The sequence below is a fragment of the Callorhinus ursinus genome, unplaced genomic scaffold (genome assembly GCF_003265705.2).
Source record: "Callorhinus ursinus isolate GAN/ISIS: 27379988/994484 unplaced genomic scaffold, GSC_fseal_2.0 scaffold66, whole genome shotgun sequence".
In the NCBI taxonomy this organism is placed as follows: Eukaryota; Metazoa; Chordata; class Mammalia; order Carnivora; family Otariidae; genus Callorhinus; species Callorhinus ursinus.
This window is the reverse complement of record NW_027397128.1, coordinates 7186938-7210167: the sequence shown is the minus strand read 5'-3', so window position 1 is coordinate 7210167 and position 23230 is coordinate 7186938. Positions and strand designations below refer to the sequence as shown.

The window sequence follows — 23230 nt, the reverse complement described above, 5'->3', positions numbered from 1 at the left end:
TAACAAGCTCCCGTATGATGTGGATACTGCTGGTCTAGGACCGCCCCGGTGGAAAGGCTTTATCACGTCTTTACAAAGTAGTCAGAACACAAAATTATACAAGGCTTTTATAGAGAGCAGGAAACAAAGGAAAGGACTACAGGGAGTGAGGACAGTCATTTAAATTTCCATCTTCGGCCTTTACTCTCCCTCTCATAGTATCTACATCCAAGTTTTCGTTTGCCTGCTTGACATCTATACTGGGAAGTGTCATGGGGGACCTCAAACTCCACACATTACACCTTCCCTTCTCACACCTGCTTCTTTCTCTGGAGTTTACTACTTTAATCAATGGTACCACCATCTTTCTGGCAAGCCCGGAGTGAAATCTTAAGGTCACCTTGATTTTTTCACCTCTTTTCATGCCCAATATCCATATCCCAAACCAGTTCAGGCCTTTATCATTCCCACTCTCAACTTCTGCAAATTTTGGTTGGTGATTTTTAACTCTACTTAGGGTCTAGGACTCCTTTGGTAATCTTCTGCAAGTCACGGATCTTCTCAGAAAAGGCACATTTGCACAGAACCTTACATATGATTTCAGAGGGTTCAAGAACAACCCCTCAAATTTATCCACGAAATCTGCTTTAAAAACTCTTAGCCTCTAGGACGAATGCCCAGAAAGCTCACTTGACGTACAGCACTGCTAGCCCCGGCTTGGACAGGCCCGATACAGACAGAGGCAGCAGTGGGTTGGCGGCATCTCTTCAATCTGGGCCCCCCAGACAAACCTCCAGTCCAGTTTGTGGTCACCTCTCTACCTCATCTACAGGCTTTTCTATACTTATCCCCTACTTCTTCTGCCTCCAGCTTTGGCTCAGTTCTTAGTCTGCGGTTATTTACACTTTTCCGATCCTTCTCTTTCTTGTCTGTGAAGCCACTACCCTCACCCAGTAGCATCCGCTGTAGTTCCTTCCGCTCCTGCTCCTCCCGCTCGCGTGACAGCTGAGAGCTGGTTTTCTTATTCTGCAACATGTTCTCAATGTTCTTTCCCATTTCTTCAAAATCACTGTCTTCAGCTGAGCTGCTGTCTGTGTCAGTTGATAACACTTCGGTTGATGACAAAACTCTGAACAGAGAAAAAAATTTGTAACGATGTTACAAATTAAGATGAGGGGAAACATGAAAGTGTATGAAAAGCTGAAGAAATGTACTTTTAGGCAACAGTGGGAAATTGGGAAATCAACCTTAAAAAGGAATACCCAAAATCCACTAAGACATGGGGGCCTTAACAGAAAAGCTTTACTAAGTTTTCCCCGACTTGAAATAGCACAGCAACTCTTTCAGAACTCATAGAGAAAGCCTGAGAAATAAAACGGCACACTGGTAATTTTTAACAGAGCGTTACCATCCTCCCACAAAGTAAGCCTTCTGGGGAAAAAACAAAATAAAACAAAACTCACTGTCCCCTATCACCACTGTAGTAACTGCCAGGCCCAAGTAGGCCACAAAAGTTGCCATGGAACCTAGAGTACCTCTTGCCAATGCAAAACCTTTGCCAAGTTGCTCTGAAAGGAGTAGGTGTTCTAGCAGTATCGTGAACAAATACCACCCTGAAATCTCAGATACCTGACCACCTAGTCACACTATCAGGTGACCTCCTCTTCATTATAATATAGTGTCTGGGACCCCTCCCCTTTACAGCTTGGATTTTCTGCAGCACTAAAGCAACACACTTGTTCTGTAGGTCAAAGATGCGCTGACATTCCTCTTTGTAACGCTCTTGATGCTCAGCCACAGAAAACCTTGACCCACGGGCAAATTTACTCATGGGCCCCTCTCCAGAGCGCGCCTGCTCTGTGGACATTGTGCGGACTACGTCAATCACTTCCCAGCGGGACAGCTTTTTAATCTACGAGAGAGACAGACACAAACACATACAGATTTTCTGTATAGTTCTGTGTTAAATCATCAGAGATTTCAACCTAAATCATCAGAAATTTCAAAGAATAAACCAAGGCACACACTCAGAGAGCCAGACCAAAAAAAAACAACAAAAACACAATCACCCAAAGCAGGTTAAACAGAAAGCTCGGGGAAAGCTAACTCCTGAAAAAGTGCCTAAGATCCAGTGTACTACAACTTACACCACAAAATTATCCAAATAGTTCTTTGCCTCTGCCTCCTAACTTTTCCCTCTCTGTACGAAGCCCCCCTAGGAGACTCTTAAGTTTTCCTCTTCCATGCTCACCTCTTCTTCAGGCACGCCAAATTTACGTAGGAGCTGCTTGGCATTTTTCAGTGAAAGGCGACGGAGATCTGCATCTGTTCCTGTCACTGTCTTCTTCACTGGCTGAGGCTCCTTATCATCCTATCTCAAACATAAAATAGGCAAGAATCGTAATAAGCTAAACTCCTTATAGGAGGCACCTAAGCCATCCTGTCAACTTAAGTGCCAGATCCTCCAGCCCCTTCACTTTCACTCCTTAACCTCCATTTCTTCCTCCCTTGATTTTTAGTTTCTAGGATTTCAGACAGTCTCACCTTCTGCTGTGTTGGTTTGTTTGGAATCTTGACATAGGAGAATCCTTCACCACACCCTGTAGGATCTGCCACCCCAGTCACCTCCAGGAGACACTTGCCCTTCATGGCAGCAATGAAAGCCCTTGTGGTGTTCCAAGGAGCAGTGCGAACCTGAGGTATAGAAAAAGACTGAGGGCTATGGGAAGCATTTGCTCTACGTCTAGCCATACTTAGAAGGTCAGAATAATTACAGTAATGGACAATTTGATGCTTTCTTCAATTATCCACAAAGATCAACAGTTGCATAAAAAGCTGCCCAGTATTCAGCTTACTCTTCTTCCCCTCTATGGTACTTACGTTATGATATTAAACAGAAATCAAGATCTCAGCCAGTGTAAGGAGGAATATGCGGAACAGTGGTACCCTTCAGCCCCATATCCCTTGCGATATACTGAGCATTCTCAAAGACAGTGTTGCCCCACCCTCATGATGCTCAAAGAGGTTGATGATGCATTTGACTGCCCAACTGCTCAAATGGCTTCTTTAGAATAGCCAATACATTCTATAACTAAATGATAAGCATGTTTTACAAAGTACTGGCTTTAACCCCAGGTCCATTCTACCTCTGCCACCGGTTTGGTCTGTCCTCTCCTGGGACCCTGAATAGTGTTTAATGACCCTGCAAAATAATCAGGGAATTAAGACAAGAGGAATGTGCTTGTCCACACAGACCAATTAAGAGTATACACGATTAGCTAAAAAGTGGCCAATTCGCTAATCAAGATTCAATTTCAAAGGCTATTTGACAAAATCCTTACTTTCTGAAATTCTTAGACATCTACTCATTTTTCACTCCAACCTCAAAAGAACACCACAGTGCTTCTTCACTCACTCTGTCCGACCTCATTTACAATCATTTGTTGACTTAACAGGTATTTATTGAACACCTACCACATGCCAGGGACTACTTTCCCATGGACCTCATGTTAGTGAGAAGAGACAAATAACCAACCAAATTCAATAGCACATGATCAGTGCATTGATAGGAAAGTAAAAAGTGTTACCTGTACATAAAGAAAGTAAGCATGATGAGCCACTACAGTGGGAGTGAGGGCAGGAGTCAGGGGAAGTTTCCAAGGAAATAGGTGAAGGTAAGATGGTAGAGGAGTGGCAAGAAAATGACCTAGGCAGAGGGAAAAGCAGGTGCAAAATCCTGGCAGGCAAAAGGAAGAAACTGAGGGGAACTGAATGAATTTTAGTGTGTTTGGAGCTTAGAGTACGAGATGGACAGTGACAGATGAGAGGAGATCAGAGTTATATAAAAGACCCAAACCATGTAGCACCTTGTAAATCATGAGAAGAGCTTCTTTCTAAAAAAAGTGAGGATCCAAAGGAAGTCTTTGGGCAAGAAAGTTATATGATCAGATTTTGGTTTTAAATTTTTATTTTAAAACATCATTCAACTTTTTAAAAAATGGTAGCTGGAATAATTGGACATTCATACGCAAGAAAAAGAGCCTTAATCTATACCTTGAACCCTATACAAAAATTAAAAGGGATCTGAACATAAGACCTAGAACAACAAAACTTTTAGAAGAAAACATAAAAGAAAATCTTTGCATCCTTGAGTTAGATAAAAATTTCTTAGCTACAATAGCAAAACCACAAGAAACAGAGAAAACTGACAATTTGGATTTCTGCTCTTCATAAAACAGTTAAAACAATTAAAAGACAAGCCACAGACGGGGAGAAAATTTTCGCAAATCACATACCTGATAGAGCAGTTGGACCTAGAATATACATACAGAACTCTCAAAACTCAATGAGAAGAAAAACAAGCAACCAATTGAAAATAAAAGTGGACTAAAAAGATGAACAGACACTTGACCAAAGAAGATGTCTGGATGATAAATAAGCACATGAAAAGATGCTCAACGCCCTTAGCCACGAGGGAAATGCAAATCAAAACAGCAGTGAGAGACCATTTCCCAACTGACAGGAGGGCCATAATAATAAAAATAACAAATGTTGACAAGGATGTGGAAAAACCAGAACTCTCATACATTGCTAATAGGGATGTAAAAATAATGCAATCACTGTGGAAAATAGTCTGGTAGTTCTTGCAAATCACAGGGTGAGTTCCAAATCTGCTCCAAAATAAAGGCATGTTTTCAGTTCCACCTGGGTCCTTTGCCTTGTGGTTGGTTGGCAAAAATCTTAGGGATGACTCAGGACGTCTCATCCTGAGAGAGGTGCCGCTCTGCACATGGAAGGCTGATGAGTGGGGGAGATGGGAATGCAGGTAGCCCCTTTTATTTCTGTCCGGATGCATTACTTTAGTTCTGAGGTGTTTAGCTATCAGGACAGTCGTCTTGGTTTAGCTTTGCTTACGGTCCTGTGATATTTTTCCCCCTTGCTATTCAGTCGGAAGTTTGCCCTTTTTGATGAACAGCATCGGGAAGAGATGCGGAAGGAACGGCGGAGGATTCAAGAGCAACTTAGGCGGCTTAAGCGGAACCAGGAAAAGGAGAAGCTTAAGGGTCCTCCTGAGAAGAAGCCCAAAAAAATGAAGGAGTGTCCTGACCTAAAAGTAAATACAATGTGGCGTGCCATAGCTAACAAGGCAAAGGAAGAAAGCATACCTCCGCCCTTAGCTTTTGGCGTCTTCCCTAACTGGGAATGAGGGCAGTATTGTGGAAAGCTAGTTTGAATGGGTGTGGCTGCTCAGGTAGCGACAACCTAATCTGGTGCCATCGGGTGTCATTTTATACTTCATCCGTCGGAAATATTTTCCTATATAACTCACAATGGATCAAAGACCTAAGTATAAGAATTAAAAATATAAAACTCTTAGAAGAAAACATAGAGGAAAAACCATGACACTGGTTTTGGCAATGATTTCTTGGATATGGAATGAAAAGCACAAGCAACGAAAGTAAAATTAGATACACCGGACTATATCTCAATTAAAAACTTCTCTGCATCAAAGGACACAACAGAATGAAAAGGCAACCTATGGGAGAAAATATTTGCACAGCATGTATCTGATGAGAGATTAATATCCAGAATTTATAAAGAACTCCTACAACTCAACAACGAAAACCAAATAACCCGATTCAAAAATAAGCAAAGGACTTGAATAGACCTTTCTCAGAAGAAGATATACAAATGTCAAGTACACGAAAAGATGGCTCAACATCACTAATCATTAGGGAAATGTAAATCAAAACCACAGTGAGATACCACCTCACAACCATTAGAATGGCTACTATCAAAAAAATAACAAGTGTTGGCAAGAATGTGGAGAAATTGAAATTCTTATATACCATTGATAGGAACATAAAATGCTGCAGCTGCTTTGAAGAAAGTTAAGTATGGAGTTTGCTCAAAAAACTAAAAATAGAACTACCATGTGATCCAGTAATCCACTTCTGGGTATATATACAAAAGGACAGAAAACAGAATCTTGAAGAGAGATCTGCATACCCATGTTCACAGCAGCACTACTCACAATATCAAGAGGTGGAAGCAACCCAAATGTCCATCGGTGGATGAATGGATAAACGAAATGTAGTATATACACACAGTGGAATGTTATTCAGCCTTAAAAAGGAAGGAAATTCTGATATATGTTACAACATGCATGAACTTTGAGGATATCATGCTGGATAAAACAAACCAGTCACACAAAAACAATACTGTATGATTCCACTTAGGGGAAGTACCTAGAGTAGTAAAATTCATAGAGACAGAAAATAGAATGGTGGTTGCAGAGGCTGGGGGAGGAAGAAATGGGGACTTGTCATTTAATGGGTAATAGAGTTTCAGTTTTGCAAGACGAAAAGAGTTCTCACGGGGCACCTGGGTGGCTCAGTCGTTAAGCGTTTGCCTTCGGCTCAGGTCATGATCCCAGGACCCTGGGATCGAGCCCCACAATGGGCTCCCTGCTCCGCGGGAAGCCTGCTTCTCCCTCTCCCACTCCCCCTGCTTGTGTTCCCTCTCTCGCTATGTCTCTGTCAAATAAATAAAATCTTTAAAAAAAAATTAGTGTAAAGCCTTACCTCATCATCAATCTTCATCTGGAAATCTTCCTCATTTTCTTCTTCTGGAGCAAAAAAGGACTTCTCACCATAGCCAGCATCCTGGAAGAGCACAAATCTAAGCGTTAACCAATCAATAAATCAGAAAACACAAAGTACAAGTTTCATTAAGTACCAAGTACAGAATATCAAAGTACACTTTTGCATAGAGAATGGATTCTGTAAAGTCTTCACTGTCTCTGTCACCACTCTACATCCGTAGGCTATCAGAAGATACATTACATTTCAGAGAACTTGCCAGCTGATATATGGATAGTTAAGGACCATAAAGGAAGCTAAGTAGAGATGCTCATTACCGCAGACTCATTAACTCAGTGGTGTAGCTGCACTATCTCAGCCCGGCTAGATCTTTCCTGTTTGGGCCTGAGAAGGATATTGTGCTTCTCCATAGCACATGTCCAGCACCATCACCTCTGCCCTCCTGGAAGGCTATGGAAAACAACCTTGAAGTATTTGCCCTGTTTACACACCTGTCTTGTAAAGAACACAGTTTAAAGTCACCACCCAAATGGATGAAACAATATGCCCTAAGTCCCTCATTAAGCCTTCCCACTGACACTTAGCTATGCTGTAGTTTTCCTCCGAACCAACATACACAGAGTACCTCAGAGCTTGAATTTTTAAGTAACCAGTTAATAATCTAGTAACCATTGTTTCTAAACCAGTGAGGACAGTCTTCATCCTCAGCTCTCTGAAACAAACCCACGCGCACAGGCAGCGCCTAAGAGGAAGGTGTTCACCTTCAGTCGCTGCTCTGCGGCTATCATGCTATAATAAGCACAGCACTGCTCTGGAGACACCATAGCTCTGATCTCCTCTTCAGTTGGTAAACGAAAATCAGACTTCAACACCCACCAGTTTGAGTCCATCCCTAGAAAAAGTAGAGAGAATGAGACCATTCTGCATTCCAAAGGCCCTTCCACTGACAGCAACAAGGATAACAAACCGAGACTGAACCACACGATGTCCCAGAAGGTCTAGCCACAGTTAGCCTGACTGCCAAAGAAAACCCCTGCTGCTAGGTTTCCTGCACTTCATGACATCCAACATACAATGAATTTCCTGGCAGGCACAAATCAAAACGCAATCAGAGCCTCCATAATTAGATTTACTACTTCCCTCTTTTGATGACTATCAATTTCTAAATCTGTGAGCTGTATGTTTATCCTTTCACTGAAAGCCATAATCCCTTTCTTAGAAAGAGACAGAGAGAACAAATAATTAGTCACAAGTGATGACCTGTGCGTTTGAAGTCAGCGCAGAGCTTTAGCCTCTTCCGGATGCTACTTTCTGAGTGAGAAGGAAAGGCTTTTTTTATATCTTCCATTCGGATCCGCCGTGGCCGATCTTTACTCTTCCAGAAGAGGCGGTAAATAAAAACCTGCCCAACAAACCGAATGTTTTTCATTTGGCAAAACAGAGGACAAAAGTGCTCGCCAGGGCTCCTTCCCCTGCTAAGCCCCTATGTATTTTGATCTTTCCTGATGTGCCCCCAAATCCACAATACTCTGTTATGTGCATCCTGACCCACCTCCCTATTCTGACATTCTTACCTGGAGAAAGTCTCGAATATGTGTATTAGCCCTTTTGGAGTTGGGCCCAGGAACTTCAAACAAGGGGCACTGCTGGCCGACCACAAAAATATCCACTAATTCCCGAATATAGTAACCTTGTCTTGTCCGAATGATAAGGAAGTCAGTTTCTGGCATCTTATGAAGGTAAATTGGGGCACGAAAAAGATTGTTCTCAAATGCCTAACAAAGGTAAAAACACAAAAGTTATATACAGAGAAGTCCTAGGAAATTTAGTCAACTAAGGAGGAGAAAGGAAAATCAAGCTTGTTTGCTCTCCCATCCCCATGATGCCATCTAAAACCTATCCAGTAATATAAACAAACTGGAATATGGAATGTCAAACAGGATTAGAAAGTAAATTTTTACCCACTGGCTACTTTTTTGAGTCAGTAGTAGGGAAAACTACAGGATTTGGATTCAGATGACACTGACTCTGCTACTCACTGTATGACGTCAGATTAGTTATTTAATATCTCTGAGCTTAACTGTCCTCATCTACAAAATAGAGATACTTTAAAATGCCTATACCTTGTAGGATTGCTAGGATTACATATGAAAAGGACTCTGTAAACTAACAAGTAGTATATTACCACCTTAGGCCCAGCATAGCTCCTGACAGAATATAGGTAACACCAAAACATTTGTTAAATAAATTAATAAAATGACAAAACCAAAACTAATGGGAGTAGAAAGTATGCTAGAAAAGACAGACTAAACACACAGGACAGGAACATTTAAGCTTAAGTAGCAGCCAGATAGCAACCAATCAAGCCTGTGATTCGAAAGAAAGACTTCTCGGAAAATCAAAGGAGGACAGAAAGAAAGAAAACCTTCAATATATGGATGTGGATAGAAAATTCTAAGTGTGGGGGGAAAAAAAGAAAATTTTAAGTGTGAAATGGGGAGAAAAACAATTACAGAAGATAAAAGAGGATTTTTTTTTAAAGATTTTATTTATTTATTTGACAGAGAGCGGGGGAGAGAGTGAGAGAAAGCACAAGCAGGGGGAGCAGCAGAGGGAGAGGGAGAAGAGGACTCCCCACTGAGCAGGGAGCCTGATGTAATGCGGGGCTCAATCCCAGGACCCCCGGGATCATGACCTGAGCCGAAGGCAGACGCTTAACCAATTGAGCCACCCAGGCGCCCCGATAAAAAAGAATCTTTAAGAGACTATAAAAGTAGCCACAACAGAAAGTTATAGGGAGAGAAAGGCCAGGAACAGTCTACAGAGCCTTTGGGAGAGTAAGCAATACTAGTAATAGAATACACTAGCTGTACGAAGAGGAAAAGTGGTTAAGACTACCAAGAGAAATGGAGGACAAAAAACAAGGTAGGAGAGTGCTAGAGATGTCCTCACATCATTCGTGCACCTCTGTACTTCCCTTTAACACAACATGTAAAAGCTCTGTCATCAGAAGGCCTCTCTACACCCAACCAACAAAATGCGGGGGGTGGGAAACACTTTACTATGGCTAAGGACTGTAAATGGCATGGTTCAGGTGTGCTTTAGTATCTCAAAATGATCATGACTAATACAATGAAAATATACCAATTCTGCAGGTACAAATTAAATACTCATTAGTTAACTACAGTAAATTATTAATCCCAGGTTGACTTCCGTATGCCACCCAGATGTTTCTGGACTTCTTACCAGTGTGTGTTTTCCAAAAACTATTTCAAATTTGGTTTACAAATAACCTTATTAGGAGCCAGTTTTAATAAAAAGATCAAAAGAAAATCTGGAGGGCACCTGGGTGGCTCAGATGGTTAAGCGTCTGCCTTCGGCTCAGGTCATGATCCCAGGGTCCTGGGATCAAGTCCCGCATTGGGCTCCCTGCTCAGCAGTGAGCCTGCTTCTCCCTCTGCTTCTCTCTCTCTCTCTCTCTCTGTCTCTCATGAATAAATAAATAAAATCTTAAAAAAAAAAAACTTAAAAAAAAAAGAAAATTTGGAGATTATAATCATTTGGGGATTATACTGATCCTCCCCATACTTGATATATAAATAGTACCTCAATCAACTAGAATTGGTTCTTTCTGGGCTCACTAGCTCCTCACCTGTCAAGTTCCTTAGGAAAGAGTTGTTAACAGGAAAGAATCCCTCACCTGCAGTAACTGGCCAGGATGGAGAGAGCCCAGGAAGGGAGATGTATGGCAGTAAACAGTTTCTCCATATTTACAATCTGGGGCTCCAGGATCTTTTCCAGGTTTCTAGAAGGAACACAGAAGACCCAGTTACTATCACAGACTAGAATCAATAAACCGACACAAAATATTCCTTGAGCATAGCATTTTAGTAATATTACTAACTACAAAAAAGATATCATTTCTTTCTCCCAAAAAACTTACAGCATAAAAAAGACAAAATATATGTTCGCAGACTATTGCTGGATATGTAATGACAACTATATTAGTAACAAATGTTTTCTCAGACACTCACCCGCTTATAGTAGTTTTTTATCTTGGTTGCCATGCCAACCTGCATCATTAATGGTCCATTTTCCTCACTGTATTCTGCAAGAATAAGATCTCCATCTTTGCCTGTGAGGTCCTGAGGTGTGCGCATAAAAAACATCTCTCCACCACCAGAAGCTTGTCTCTCTTGTTCTCTCATCTGCCCAGAACAAAGAGAATACAGTTCAGCTCCTGACAGGACAAGAACTGCAAACTGATGTTCATTCTGAGACTATGACACCAAAAATGATTTTGCCTTGCCTTTTTTTTAAACTTCATTGTAAAAACTTTCAACCATGAAGTTGACACTATGAACACTTACTATCCCACCACCTAGATATACCTTTGTATCTTACATTATTTGTTTTATCTAAAATTATCTCTACAGATTTTGCTGAATCATTTTTTAAAGATTTTATTTATTTGACAGAGAGAGAAGGTGCGTGCACAAGCAGGGGGAGCGGCAGGCAGAGGGAGAGAAGCAGGCTCTCTGCTGAGCAGGGAGCCCAATGCAGGGCTCGATCCCAGAACCCTGGGATCATGACCTGAGCCGAAGGCAGACGCTTAACCGACTGAGCCACCAGGCGCCCCCTGAATCATTTTTGAAAGCTGCAGTCATCATGACACTTCACCCTTAAGTATTTTCACATGCATCCCCTAAGAATAAGGATATTCTCCTAAATAACTTTAACAACATTCCATCTGAGAAAAAAGTAATTCCCTAATATCATCGATATTAGTATCATGTCCGTTTCCCCAATTTGTACTCTACCGTCTTTTACAGCTGTTTTTTTTTTTTTTCTAAACAGAGTTCAGTCATACCTTAGCCTTCTTTTTGATGTGTTTTAGCAAGGGCTGGACTGAGTGGGGACCTGGCTGAGAGAGTGCCCCGAAGGAGTACTTCTTCAGAGGTGGGCGATGGAACTGCCGAAGTTTGATGGGCCCCATATGGGTAGGAAAGAAGGGCTGCCTTAATTCCACAGCAGGAATCGAGTGCTAAGACAGGAAATACAGGGTTCAAATTAAATACTATCTCCAGCCTAGGCAAGATTTACCCATATCCTCCATCAAAACAAGGCAGTGGTTCCCATCCATCACAGAAAAAAATGCTACCTTTACCTGGATAATATTTCCTCCAAAGGTGCCTCGAAGACCCTGCTGCTTAGGGTAGTAATATTCATCATTGGAGAGATTCCATGGATCTTTCACTTCTGGCTGAGACATGTTCTAATGATGAGACATCAAAGAGGTATCAAATAAATTTTAGTCAGACTACCCTTCTCCATTACCTTTCTCTGTTCTTCTAAACACCCTGGGGTCCCTTCTCCCTCCGCAGACCTGCTGTGGTTCCTCTTTGATGACCCCTGTTTTCCCTAACAGAATTCGACTCTTCTTCAGAGATGATTCCTTCTTACTTTCCTTGGAGGGGGAGTTGGAGGTGGCCTCTTCCTTTTCATCAGGAATTTCTAAGGATGAAACAAAAGTCACTCTGGAGATACTATCCCTGAAGATTCACCTTCCCAACAGATATCTTTGCACTTCCTAACCAGATCTCTCATCCCACCCCAGACCACTTCTAGTAGATGATTCAAACAAACTACACTCCTGGAATCTCAAAGGTACTACTTTTCAATATTCCTACATTATGAGTTTTCCCTAAGCAAAACAGAAATACTAGAAACAGCCACAACTTTGCTTTCTCAACTGCTACCTAAAAGTTCTAGTCTTTTCATTTATTTTTAAAAGTAGGCTCCACACCCAATGTGAGGCTGGAACTCACGACCCTGAGATCAAAGAGTCACCTCTCCACTGAATGAGCCAGCCAGGCGCCCCCGAGAAGCTTCTAGTCTTGACCTTCCCAACTTTTCTGATCTCCTCGTCCCTTGACATTAGCAGCAAGCTGTCAATTAGAGAAGGAACACTGGTCCGACAATACCATACCCAAAATGAGGTTCTCATCATTGGGATCAAGTGTCAAAACAGGAGGTTCCAACAGCCGGGGCATGGCCTGAGCATCCCAAATGATATTGTCCTCCCAGCGCCCATACACCAGCTCCTCATTGTCAATAGGAAAGATAGAGTACCAAGGCTTGTCATCATCCAGGGTGGCTGCAAAACCTACTCAAAAGAGGAGGAAACACTCAATAAGAGACAAAACACTATGCCCCCCTTTTTTTTTTTAAGATTTATTTATTTATTTATTTGAGAGAGAGAGAGAGAGAGAGACAGCGAGAGAGGAAACACAAGCAGGGTGAGCGGGAGAGGGAGAAGCAGGCTTCCTGCGGAGCAGGGAGCCCAATGCGGGGCTCGATCCCAGGACCCTGTGATCATGACCTGAACCAAAGGCAGACGCTTAACGATGGAGCCACTCAGGCGCCCCAACTATGCCCCTTTCAATCATGATTCCAGCAAAGGGAAAAGGAGCAAATGTTAGTAAAAAGTTATTCATGCGGCTACTGAAAAGGAGACTAGTGTACACAGTGTATTTCTCCCTTTAAAAATAGTTGCAGACAAAATGTTCACTGCAATATTTTTCATAAGACTCAAAATTTAAACAGCTAAGTGTGTTTAATAAGGGACTGGCTAAAGAAATCATGGTAATAAATAATATGGTAAAATATACTAACAATAAATGGTAATTTAGATATATATAAAAAATACAATAACTATTGGTAAATGATGAAAACATCCATATAAGAATACAATGCAACCAGCAAAGCTTTTAGATAGAACAAGAGAAGGAAAAAAACCTCTTCCTTAGATTTAAGAATTAAGACATTTTTGTTTTCCTCCGGATTATGAAAGTAATCGAGGGTAACTGAAGGGAAATACAGAAAAATATAAAGGAAACTGAAGCTGTCTGTGATCTCACAAACCAGAAATAACCACTGTGAATCCCATAGTGCATTTCCTTTCAGTCGGCTTTCTATGATTATATAGTGTGCTTTTTTTCCCCCCACTTACAAAACAGGGTATCATATATGCCACTGTTTTGTTTCCCATGTCATTAAACATTTTTATGAAGAACTTTGAATGACATAGAATACTGCTATCAAGTGAGAAGCACAGTATACAAAACTGTCTACAGAAATGAGCTCAACTACACACACACACACAGAAGACAGAAAACCAAAATACACCAAAAAGTTAATAGTCGATCATCTCTGGATAGCTGGATTATCAGTGATTTTTGACACTGTATGCTATTTTCAAAGTTGTCTACATTAAGCATGATGTACCTTTTTTTTTTCTTTTTGCATACTTAAGGAGAGAAAAAGCAAATTCTAGCATGATAAAGACAAAGGGGCTGGCTTTGAAAACAGAAGTAGACCATAGAGATAAAGCCTTGTTCTAGTTCGGAAAGACCATTAACTTCAAAGTGGTTTTCATATTTTTCTAATGAGAAATCAAGAGTCCACCCTAGCTTGTAAATAGTGTACAACTAAGGGGCACCTGGGCGGCTCAGTCATTGAGCATCTGCCTTCGGCTCGGGTCATGATCCCGGGGTCCTTGGGATCGAGCCCCCATCGGACTCCTTGCTCAGTAGGAAGCCTGCTTCTCCCTCTCCCACTCCCCCTGTGTGTGTTCCCACTCTCGCTGTGTCTCTCTCTGTCAAATAAATAAATAAAATCTTAAAAAAATATAGTGTACAACTTATTACGGACTAGAATCAGGGCTCAGGTCGAAACCTTTCTGCTGCCCCTCAGCAGCAGCAGAGAGCACAGCTGAACGCCCTCAGGATGACAGGGATAAAGGGCAGTGTGCCAGACATGGCCAGCACAGAAGCGCACCTTGCTGAACATTGTAGGCCATGGCATTCCTCGTCATGCTGGAAGGAAGCCAGCCTGCCAGGCTTGCACGCTGAGGTTTTGTTCCTTTGTGTTTGACATCCTCCCCGTCCCAGATGATATCATCTTCCCAATGCAGCTGTGTCACCATCAGGAAGTTTTCATCAGCCAGAAGGTCAGTGCTGTTTTCCTCAAGTTTCCTGAAGTCCTACAGAAACGGAGAAGGAACAAATCCCTGAATGGTCACTGGTCAAAGTTTCCACTCCAGATCCCCCATCAGACACATCGAATGTGGTCCCTGACTTGAAAGAAGAACCTGATGATGGAGCAATGTCTGCCTCTTCCCACTCCTGGTCCAGCACAGCACTAACTGCCCAAACAGAACCCTTGCAATGGGGCCTAGCTGCCAGGGCGACATACCTTAACAAGCACAAGGCTTAGAACCTCCATCTCCCACCGAAGACACCCTGCCTGGCATCTACCCAACTAGAAAGCAAAGTTAAGTAAAACGGAGAGGGCCCTGGGCGCAGATGCCTTTCTTACATATCAGCGTCACTTACCTCAATCAGTCTACATTTCATCACAGGTTCGTGGTCCATTTTTCTCAGTTTGAAGCCATAATCAAACCCACTGCCATCTTCAGGGACACCCAGCATATCATACCACAGTCGAGCAGGCCCGTAACGCCACTCAGCCACTCTTGGTTTGGTATCGGTCACTTTATCTGTATCTCCAGTTGACTGGGAAAACTTGGACTCAACAGGAGCCATCATCGTAATCTGTAAGAGAACAAAGCAGGAGGGGAGGAGCCTTTCCTGATCCCAGATGTCCTAGGGCTATAGGGAGTCCGCAGTCAGGAAGGGAAGTCAGGGGAACTATAAGGATGATTCTTCAACAGGACTGGAATTAGAATGGGAACAATGGAGCTAGATCAGGGCACACTCTGCCTATCATTCAAACTCTTATTCACCAGTGCGTGTACCACCAACTGCAGGCCTGCAATACTTCTCTACTCTAATAGAGAAGGGACAGCCACTAAGACTGAACTCACGATTACTCATTCATAATCAGCACAGGACTCTGCCTGCTAAGGTGGTATTTCCAATTTAGACATAAGCTAGGGAAGAACTCATTTGTTCCTCTTGTAGGTCTCAATCCCAGGTCTCTATTTTGCCTACTTCATCATCAGAGAGACACTGCTCTGGAGGCGGTGGTGGAGCGTAGTCATAGTTCCACAGAGACTTCTGGCTGACTTCTGACTCTACTGAGCACTCCATCTCCTGGATCTGCTCTTCCTGTATCAGCTCCCGGTGCTTCTTTTTCCTCTTTCTCCGAGCACTCCGCCAAACAGATGGGACATTCTTCCCTGGTCCGAAAAGACGTAGGAAGCGTAATACCTAGAACACAGAGACTCAAAGACTCAGTATCAAATAGGAAAACAGCAGCATCCGGGTCTGCAAACTCCCTTGAGGGGTCTACTTGGCTGTGGAGGAGGGACTGAGGAGTGCTGAACTCAGAGTTACAACATCTACCAAGGAAGTAAAGAAGCATCCCTTAACAACTTGGACTAGTTCTTTTAAGGCAACAAGGACAATTTCTAACGAGAACTACGTAAAACACAAGTATCATCATCAATGCATATGACTTTTTTAAAAAAGACCCAATACAATGTCATTGAATAAGGAAACTTGTAAACTTTATTCATTCTATATTCAATATCTCAGCATTTAGGAGAGGTCAGTGGTTTGCAATGTGGGCATTCTCCATGGAAAGTACCTTCCCAGGCCGAAATTCCGGGAAAAGTTCTGTGACACTCGGCAACAGCTTGGTGGCATCATGCTGCATAATCCCAGCCAATGGTAGGGTCAGCTTTCCATCTTCAGATTCTGCCTGTGTTGCTTCTTGAGGTCCCATCTCAGATTCTGAGTCAGAGGAACTACTGAAGTCCACTTTCTCTGAGGCCAAAGAGGAAGGGGCAATGATGGAGGGCAAGATGATGCCTTCTCCATCCTCAGACACTGCAACAAGGAAGAGAAACCCCTTTGGCATGTAACTGTGAGCATATTTCCTCCGATTCAGCCAGTACCCACTCTAGGCTATACGCATGGTTCAGTTGGCAGGGGATATAGTTCCAAGCACCCAGATCACTAGTATGCAACCCAGAAAACTCATTCCAACTCATTATCTCCCACCATCCCCAACTCACCTTGTACCTGGTACCCTAGGGTTGTGATGAGAGAAAACAAACACTATTACTACATTTACTACTTTCTATACATATATTAAAGGAATGTGATCAATAGCAAAACTATATGACACTTTTATACCAATCGGGCCTTATCATTTCTAGTTCGGGGACCCATAAACTGAAGAATTTTTTTTTAAGCCCACAAGATGATAATGAAATTGTTTAACATAAAATAAGATCCAGGACATAAAATTATCAGATGTTATTTAGCCTGCAGACTAATGCAGAAATGGTGAAAACTCTAACAGGAGGAATTTAGGCTAACATAATTCTCAAAACACAGGAGATGAAAAACACTGCTTTCCGCAATCTCCTAGCCTAGGACAGAGTTACTAGTGGCCGACACAGGAAAGGTGGAGAAGATCACTAAAGCCCTTGCCTTGGAAATCTCTGAATCTGGTAGTTGGCTCTACATGATTTATGCACATTCTAGGATGCCTTCCGCATTTAATCCTTTCTTTTAAAGAGAGTCATCTAGACAGGTAGTTTCCAAATACTAGCATGCAGTTCAGTTGCATCAGCAATTACTGGGAGAACACTTGGAAATTCCTGGGCTCTATTCCAGATCTTCAGAATCAGACTCTCTGGGTGAGTCAGAAATCTGTTTTTTTTGTAAGGCTTGGGATGATTGTGATGGGCAGCCAGATTTGGGAACCACTGACGTAAACTACTTTTTCTTGAGTACCTGTTAAAATACTGTTGCCAAATGTTTTAAAAGTAAAACTTCCCTTTGACATTAACATTTGAAAATTGTATGAATCACTTCCAGAAGTTGTATCCTCTCCTAACAGCTTAATCTTAATAGCTCCCTATGGGTATCTCAAAAGCCTAGATCTATGAATGGAACTTTTCCTTGGACAAAAGAAGACAGTCTCTACTTACCACTGGCAAGAGCATCCTGGTCCTTATCCTTCTTCACTGGTCCTGGAGGTGGAGGTGGAGGAGGCATCAACTTGCAGTCAATGTCTTCACAATCAGCATCATAGTCATCTTCATCATAATCTAATGAAACCAGCAAGATGATCATCCAGAAGGTCACACAACAGCCCCGAGTTTGTTACGCAAGAATTTAAAGCACCACATGAAACACTATACAGATCCCTTAAGAACACACAGGAGGTACAGCTTCTGCCTTCAGAAAGAGATGATGACACAGTGTCACCAAATACTAGAACACTATCTATACCTCATATAGAAACTGAGGGAGCTCCCAAGAACCATTTAAAACCTTTGTTCCTTCTCCCGATCAAATCCTATTTGATTTTTTATTTTCATCCTGCTCAATCTCGTAACTGAATTTAACATTCTTCCTTCTGTTTCCTTTAAGACTGAACTTTCTCCCTTCCCACTCCCCAAATCTTTGACACATTTTTTTGTCTACCTTCTGCAGTTTGTTAAGTCTTTTCACTGACCTGTAATCTCTGGCATCACTCAACACCTGACGGTGAACACTCTTTTATTCCTCTACACAAGCTCCATTCCCTTACTCAAGAATCACCCTTATCCAGATTAAACCCAGATCTGTAGGTCTTGCCCTGACTTACCCCTCTACAATCACACCGCATGTTCTCCCGCCTAAAGAATCTTTCCACTCAAGGGCACCTGGGTGGTTCAGTCGGTTAAGCGTCTGCCTTCAGCTCAGGTCATGAACCAGGGTCCTGGGATCGAGCCCCACATCAGGCTCCCTACCCAGCAGGGAGTCCGCTTCCCCCTCTCCCTCTGCCTCCTTCCCCAGCTCATGCTCTGTCCCTCTCTCTCTCAAATAAACTAAAAATATATATATTTTTAAAAAGAACCTTTCCACTCAGATATTCCACAACTGCATCTCTCATCACACTGAAATATCCTTCACCTCTTTAAAACTCCCTTTCCTTACTATCAGTACCACCTCCAGCCTCATTTTCCCAGCTTAGGACTTTAAGTCTCCATCAATCTCTTATCCCCCAACACAGCTTTTCCAATCAATCATTAATAGTAGTCATTACAGCAACTTCCATTTACTTAGCTCCCATTATATGCCAGGTATCTGTAGTTATTTTATCTATAATCCTCCCAAGAATGTTGGCAAAGTAAGAATTATTCTGAGATAGTGAAATGACTTACTCAGGGTCACAAAGTTTTAAATGACAAAGTAAGGCTGGTTGAACAAAGCCTATACTCTTTCCAATGTACTTCCTCACTTACCAAGTCCTACTGATGTTTTATCGGCAACTCTCAAGTTTAATTCTGCTTAGCATTTTCCACAATTGTCACCCTACTTGAGACCTTGATGACTTCACATCTAGCCTGCAAGAACAGTCTCCAAGTTAGTCTGTCCCTTTACCCCTTTTCTAATCAAAACCCCAAAGCAACAAGTATCACTTCTCATTTTCATTTAGGAAGGAAAGGCAACTAACATTTACAGAGCATCTACCGTGACACTGTACTATGTAGGTGCTTTCAGTCCCTGCGATAATGAACTTAAATTCCCACATAAGACCCATTAATGAGGTATTATCACCTTTATTCCAGACTAGAAAACTGAGGCATTATTACAAACCAAGCCTCAAAGACTGAGCAACTTTCCCAGGATCAAACTAAATATGGAGCTGGGACTTGAACCTATCATTCTGACTCCAAAGTCCATTTTCTTTTCATTATACCACCCTGCCCCCTACTCAACAATCAACAGTGGTATACAATCCTTGATGACATGAAATCCCAAGTAAGTCATACATACAAGTGCTGTCAAATTACTCTATCCTTGGTCCTTGCTATCTAGTGGTATGTTTTCCACTCCTTTCAAGAAAACCTGCTGGCCAAGTCCCCCTGCACTATTCCTTATTTCTATCTCCAAACCTTTAGACAAGCCATGTTTTCAAACCAAAATGCCCTGCTGCTCCCTCTCCATGAAGCCCTGTCTTTCAAACTTTTGCTCAAAATTCACCTCCATGACATCTTTTCTAATGACCTCCACCCACTTCCAATTATTCCAAAGAAGAATCCTTGTAAATCAAGCCATGTGAAGGAGCCAATACCAGAGAAGGAAGAAGTTAGGACACAGGTGAAGGCACCTTCACTGAATAAGAGAACTTGGAAATGAGCATCCCAGAGTACTAAGACTACCAAATGCAGCATCCTCCTTTTCTAGGAGGTCAGCTCATAAAAACCAACTAGGACACCCCCACTCGTCCTCTTCCTTAACATCCTTAGCCAAGACAACAAACCCAAACCTGAAAATTCCAATATTCCCTGAAAATCAGAGCTGCTACCACCTCCCCCTTAGCCTAAGCCACGGTACTTAAAAATAAGTTACAATATTTGCCTCAGATATTCTGTCAACCTCTTGAAATGAAATACACTACTCTATACAGAAGTATGAGCTTGTAGCTGGCTTATGTCTTTTTATTATGAATAATTATGCTTCGTGTTTGTTTATCCCATCTTCCCCAAATGAAAATAATATCCCTGAAAGTGCTACCTGTATCTTCTCTTTTTCTGGGTTACCTCCTGTGTATGTGGTAATGGTTAAGTCTCGCTCTATAACAAGCACTCAAATCCATTAACTGGTCCCAAAATCTAATTCAAAGAGGTGGACGGTGGACAATGAACAATGAGCAACCTCATACAAAAGTGTCAAGAAGTGAGAGGTAACATAAGGCAGTGGAAACAATTATATTTGTGTCAACTATACCTCAATTAAAAGTTGTAAAAAATTACAAGTCAAAAAAAAGGAACTATGATCAGTAGCTCTAGGTTCCAGACCACAGAACTAAGCTCAAGATCAGAAAATGGATTTTATTATCTTTGTACCATACTATCATAGTTTATAGCCCATAGTAGCTCAATAAATGTCTAATAACCTGAATTATTGAATTAGTCAAGGTCTGCCACTACCTAACTTATAGAACTTTTAATAAAGTCCCACATCTTATTAAAGACCAAGTTCTCTTTATCTATGATGAGGTTAATAATAAATAATCACTAAGAGCCCTTCTAGCTCTGATTCTGATTCTATATGTAGCACCTTATACCAGGGAGAGAAACCTATACTGTGAACAAGCCTTAAGTTCATTCTGTCAGCATATAGGTGCTGAGTGATTAATAGAAGTTGAGCCAATAAATATGTGTGCTCATTTATATATGACATTGTATATACTTAATCCTCCTTGAACTACCAAGTCCTTAAGAGCAAAGACTGAGTTCAAGTAATACCTAAAACAGTGCCATGAACCCTGTAGGTACTCCAATACTAGATGATAAGGAAAGCGCTATCATCCTTACTTGGCATTCACCAAAAGTTTGGGGATAACCAGTATGAGGAATAAACATCTGAGTATAACACTGCCCTAGAACACACAAAAAAAGATAGCAGCTACATGGAACTGAGCTGACAAAAAGTGAGAGAAGCAAAGGATGGAGAGCAGGAACAATGGCAGAAAGCATACATAGAAACAAAATGGACTACACAGCAAGAAAATGAACTGGAATGCTCTACTGATGACACTAAAGAATCACCTGAGTGGCAAAGGGGCTGCAAGCTCCCCATCGTCTGCTGATATCTTCGGCTTTCATCTTCTGCTACCTCATTGATGTCTGAATAGTCCACAGCATCTTCTGTACTCCTGATCCATCCTATAAATAAAAGGGGGAGGGCAGGTATATCTCAACAAAAAGCAAGTAACTCTCACTCCCTTAAATAATTCCCATTGAAAACTGTATACATAGTAAGTGGCTAGCCTCCTCCCTCCTTACTCCCCATGACCCACACTTCACCTTCATCATTTACCAGGGCACCATCAGTCCCAGTCAATTCTTCATTTGCGGTGAGTTCAGTGATCAGGCTGCCCAGACCCAAAGCCCCCAAGCCTGCCAAGTGCTTCTTACACTCCTGAAAAAGGGACAGCACCAGAGTCAAAGGTAGCAACTAAACCTAAGCTTCCCACACCACAAGGCTTATTTCCCTGGTCCAACACAGAGCTGTAAATCCATATTAAATATAACTCTGCATGTGCTAAAAGGAGCATCACATTCCAGGACTGTAAAGTAAATCTTCCACTAAACTCCACGTTGATCAGATCTTTATCAACGTATTAAGTCCAATTTCATCACCCCACTTTAATAAGAAAAGATTAGTCAAAGAACCATCACCAAGACTAAACAAATGGAACAGTAGTTCTCTGAATAAAGGCTAAGGCAAATGAGGTCGCTGGGATTAGAGAAGGGATGACAAGAACTTTTTTTGCTACCTTTTGTGTGTTTGTGTGTGATGCAGAAGAGGAATACTGATCAATATTTTTTCCTTGAGAAAATGAACCTAAATGAAAGTAGGTAAGGTCCATTTGGACACAGAAACAATTTCATGAATGTCAGTGAAAACTGGGAAAACTACCCAAGAAGTGCACTGGACCTGAAGGGGTCTGCCTCAAATAGTCTGAACATTCACTTGCTCTAAGAACTGAGACCTGAACCACACGATTTGTCACAGGTGCTGTCCAGTCCTCTTGCTCTAGAGCCACCTCAAGTCAACGAGGTCAGACAGGCAGTTCCGAGAATCTCCAAAGTCCTCAGAGCAACGGCTTAAAAGCGATGTCATTAGGTTACGCTATTTTTCCGGCTGCCTTGTTAGGATATGATCCCCAAGGCCACCCACATCAGCGCCCCTGACCTACGAGGGCCTGCCTACAGTTCTCTCTTCTTCCCACCCTCACCCAGAACGGAGCCTCCACACTCTACGTTACGCACGCTCTACTAGAATAGTGTCCGCTACTCATTTCCTCTCTTTACGTTAACCGCGCCCTCTCACAGGGGCTCTATTCTAAGCACTCTCTGCTCTTCTCACTCAGCCGCACTACCCCCAACCCTCACACGCCCGCCCCCTCACATCATCCAAGACGCTTTCCCCCTCCAGCTGTCCGGCTCCATTGATGTTGCCGAAAAGGAAACCGGCTAAAGAAAATGGGCCGCCTCCAGCGGAATCCTCATCGCTGTCCGTGTCTGACATGATGGCGGTTGTGGTGTCACCAGAGGCTGCAGGCAGCAGCAAACGCCAGCCTGGTCCCATGGACCGGAAATAAAAACATTAGTCGCCCAGAAGTGACTTACAGGGCTCCTTGACCCCACCAGGCCCTACCGGAAGCGGAATGGTGGGGGGGGGGGAGGATAACCGGAAACACCGGCCGGCCTACGAAAAAGGAGAATTGGTTGCACTACTTTACTAACGGCTTTTGATTCGACCGTACGCGATCAGGAGGTTGATTATGTGGAAAGCGGTTGGTCAAGGAAATGTTGGGCCCCGCCGCCTCCACTAATCTGCGCATGAGCATTCCCAGCGCCCTGGGTTAGAGTCACGGCTGTTCCTCCAATCAGAAGGAGCTGCCTGGGTCACGTAGCCTACGTTCTACTAACCGCGGGTCACCACGCCGCGGTACGCGGAAGTAAAGCTTAGAAGCAGTCCTCCGTTCTGTCTGCGGCGTCGTTGCTTCTTAAGGAGAAACTGGCCGTAAATTGCACTGTGCCAGAGGTACCTATCCAAGTTGTTTTGAATTGACATTTCCCCATGGAAATGGAGTCCCCTCCCCCTCGG

General features: G+C 42.5%; 1 protein-coding gene across 11 annotated transcripts in view; it reads right to left on the bottom strand.

Moving 5' to 3' along the window:
- TAF1 (TATA-box binding protein associated factor 1) overlaps positions 1 to 22772 on the bottom strand; it is a 72391-nt gene extending 49619 nt beyond the window's left edge. For 8 of the 11 annotated variants that reach the window (XR_012376134.1, XR_003204728.2, XM_073885873.1 and 5 more), the window contains exons 1-22: positions 22529 to 22772; positions 21421 to 21535; positions 21163 to 21279; positions 17548 to 17667; positions 16194 to 16435; positions 15596 to 15814; positions 14978 to 15196; positions 14421 to 14625; positions 12571 to 12747; positions 11968 to 12095; positions 11749 to 11856; positions 11452 to 11625; positions 10616 to 10789; positions 10282 to 10386; positions 8156 to 8356; positions 7842 to 7983; positions 7343 to 7473; positions 6564 to 6644; positions 2524 to 2673; positions 2231 to 2350; positions 1716 to 1891; positions 930 to 1108 (exon numbers count right to left, since the gene is read on the bottom strand). Coding sequence is in view for 9 of the 11 variants with exons in the window: in XM_073885873.1 (XP_073741974.1) it covers positions 930 to 1108; positions 1716 to 1891; positions 2231 to 2350; positions 2524 to 2673; positions 6564 to 6644; positions 7343 to 7473; positions 7842 to 7983; positions 8156 to 8356; positions 10282 to 10386; positions 10616 to 10789; positions 11452 to 11625; positions 11749 to 11856; positions 11968 to 12095; positions 12571 to 12747; positions 14421 to 14625; positions 14978 to 15196; positions 15596 to 15814; positions 16194 to 16435; positions 17548 to 17667; positions 21163 to 21279; positions 21421 to 21535; positions 22529 to 22708 (3463 nt within the window). In the remaining 2 variants the exon portion in view is untranslated. The remainder of the gene's footprint in view (positions 1 to 929; positions 1109 to 1715; positions 1892 to 2230; positions 2351 to 2523; positions 2674 to 6563; positions 6645 to 7342; positions 7474 to 7841; positions 7984 to 8155; positions 8357 to 10281; positions 10387 to 10615; positions 10790 to 11451; positions 11626 to 11748; positions 11857 to 11967; positions 12096 to 12570; positions 12748 to 14420; positions 14626 to 14977; positions 15197 to 15595; positions 15815 to 16193; positions 16436 to 17547; positions 17668 to 21162; positions 21280 to 21420; positions 21536 to 22528) is intronic. The other 3 variants (XM_025853202.2, XM_025853336.2, XM_073885875.1) reach the window with 2 other exon arrangements.
- Between the last annotated feature and the right edge of the window lie 458 nt (positions 22773 to 23230).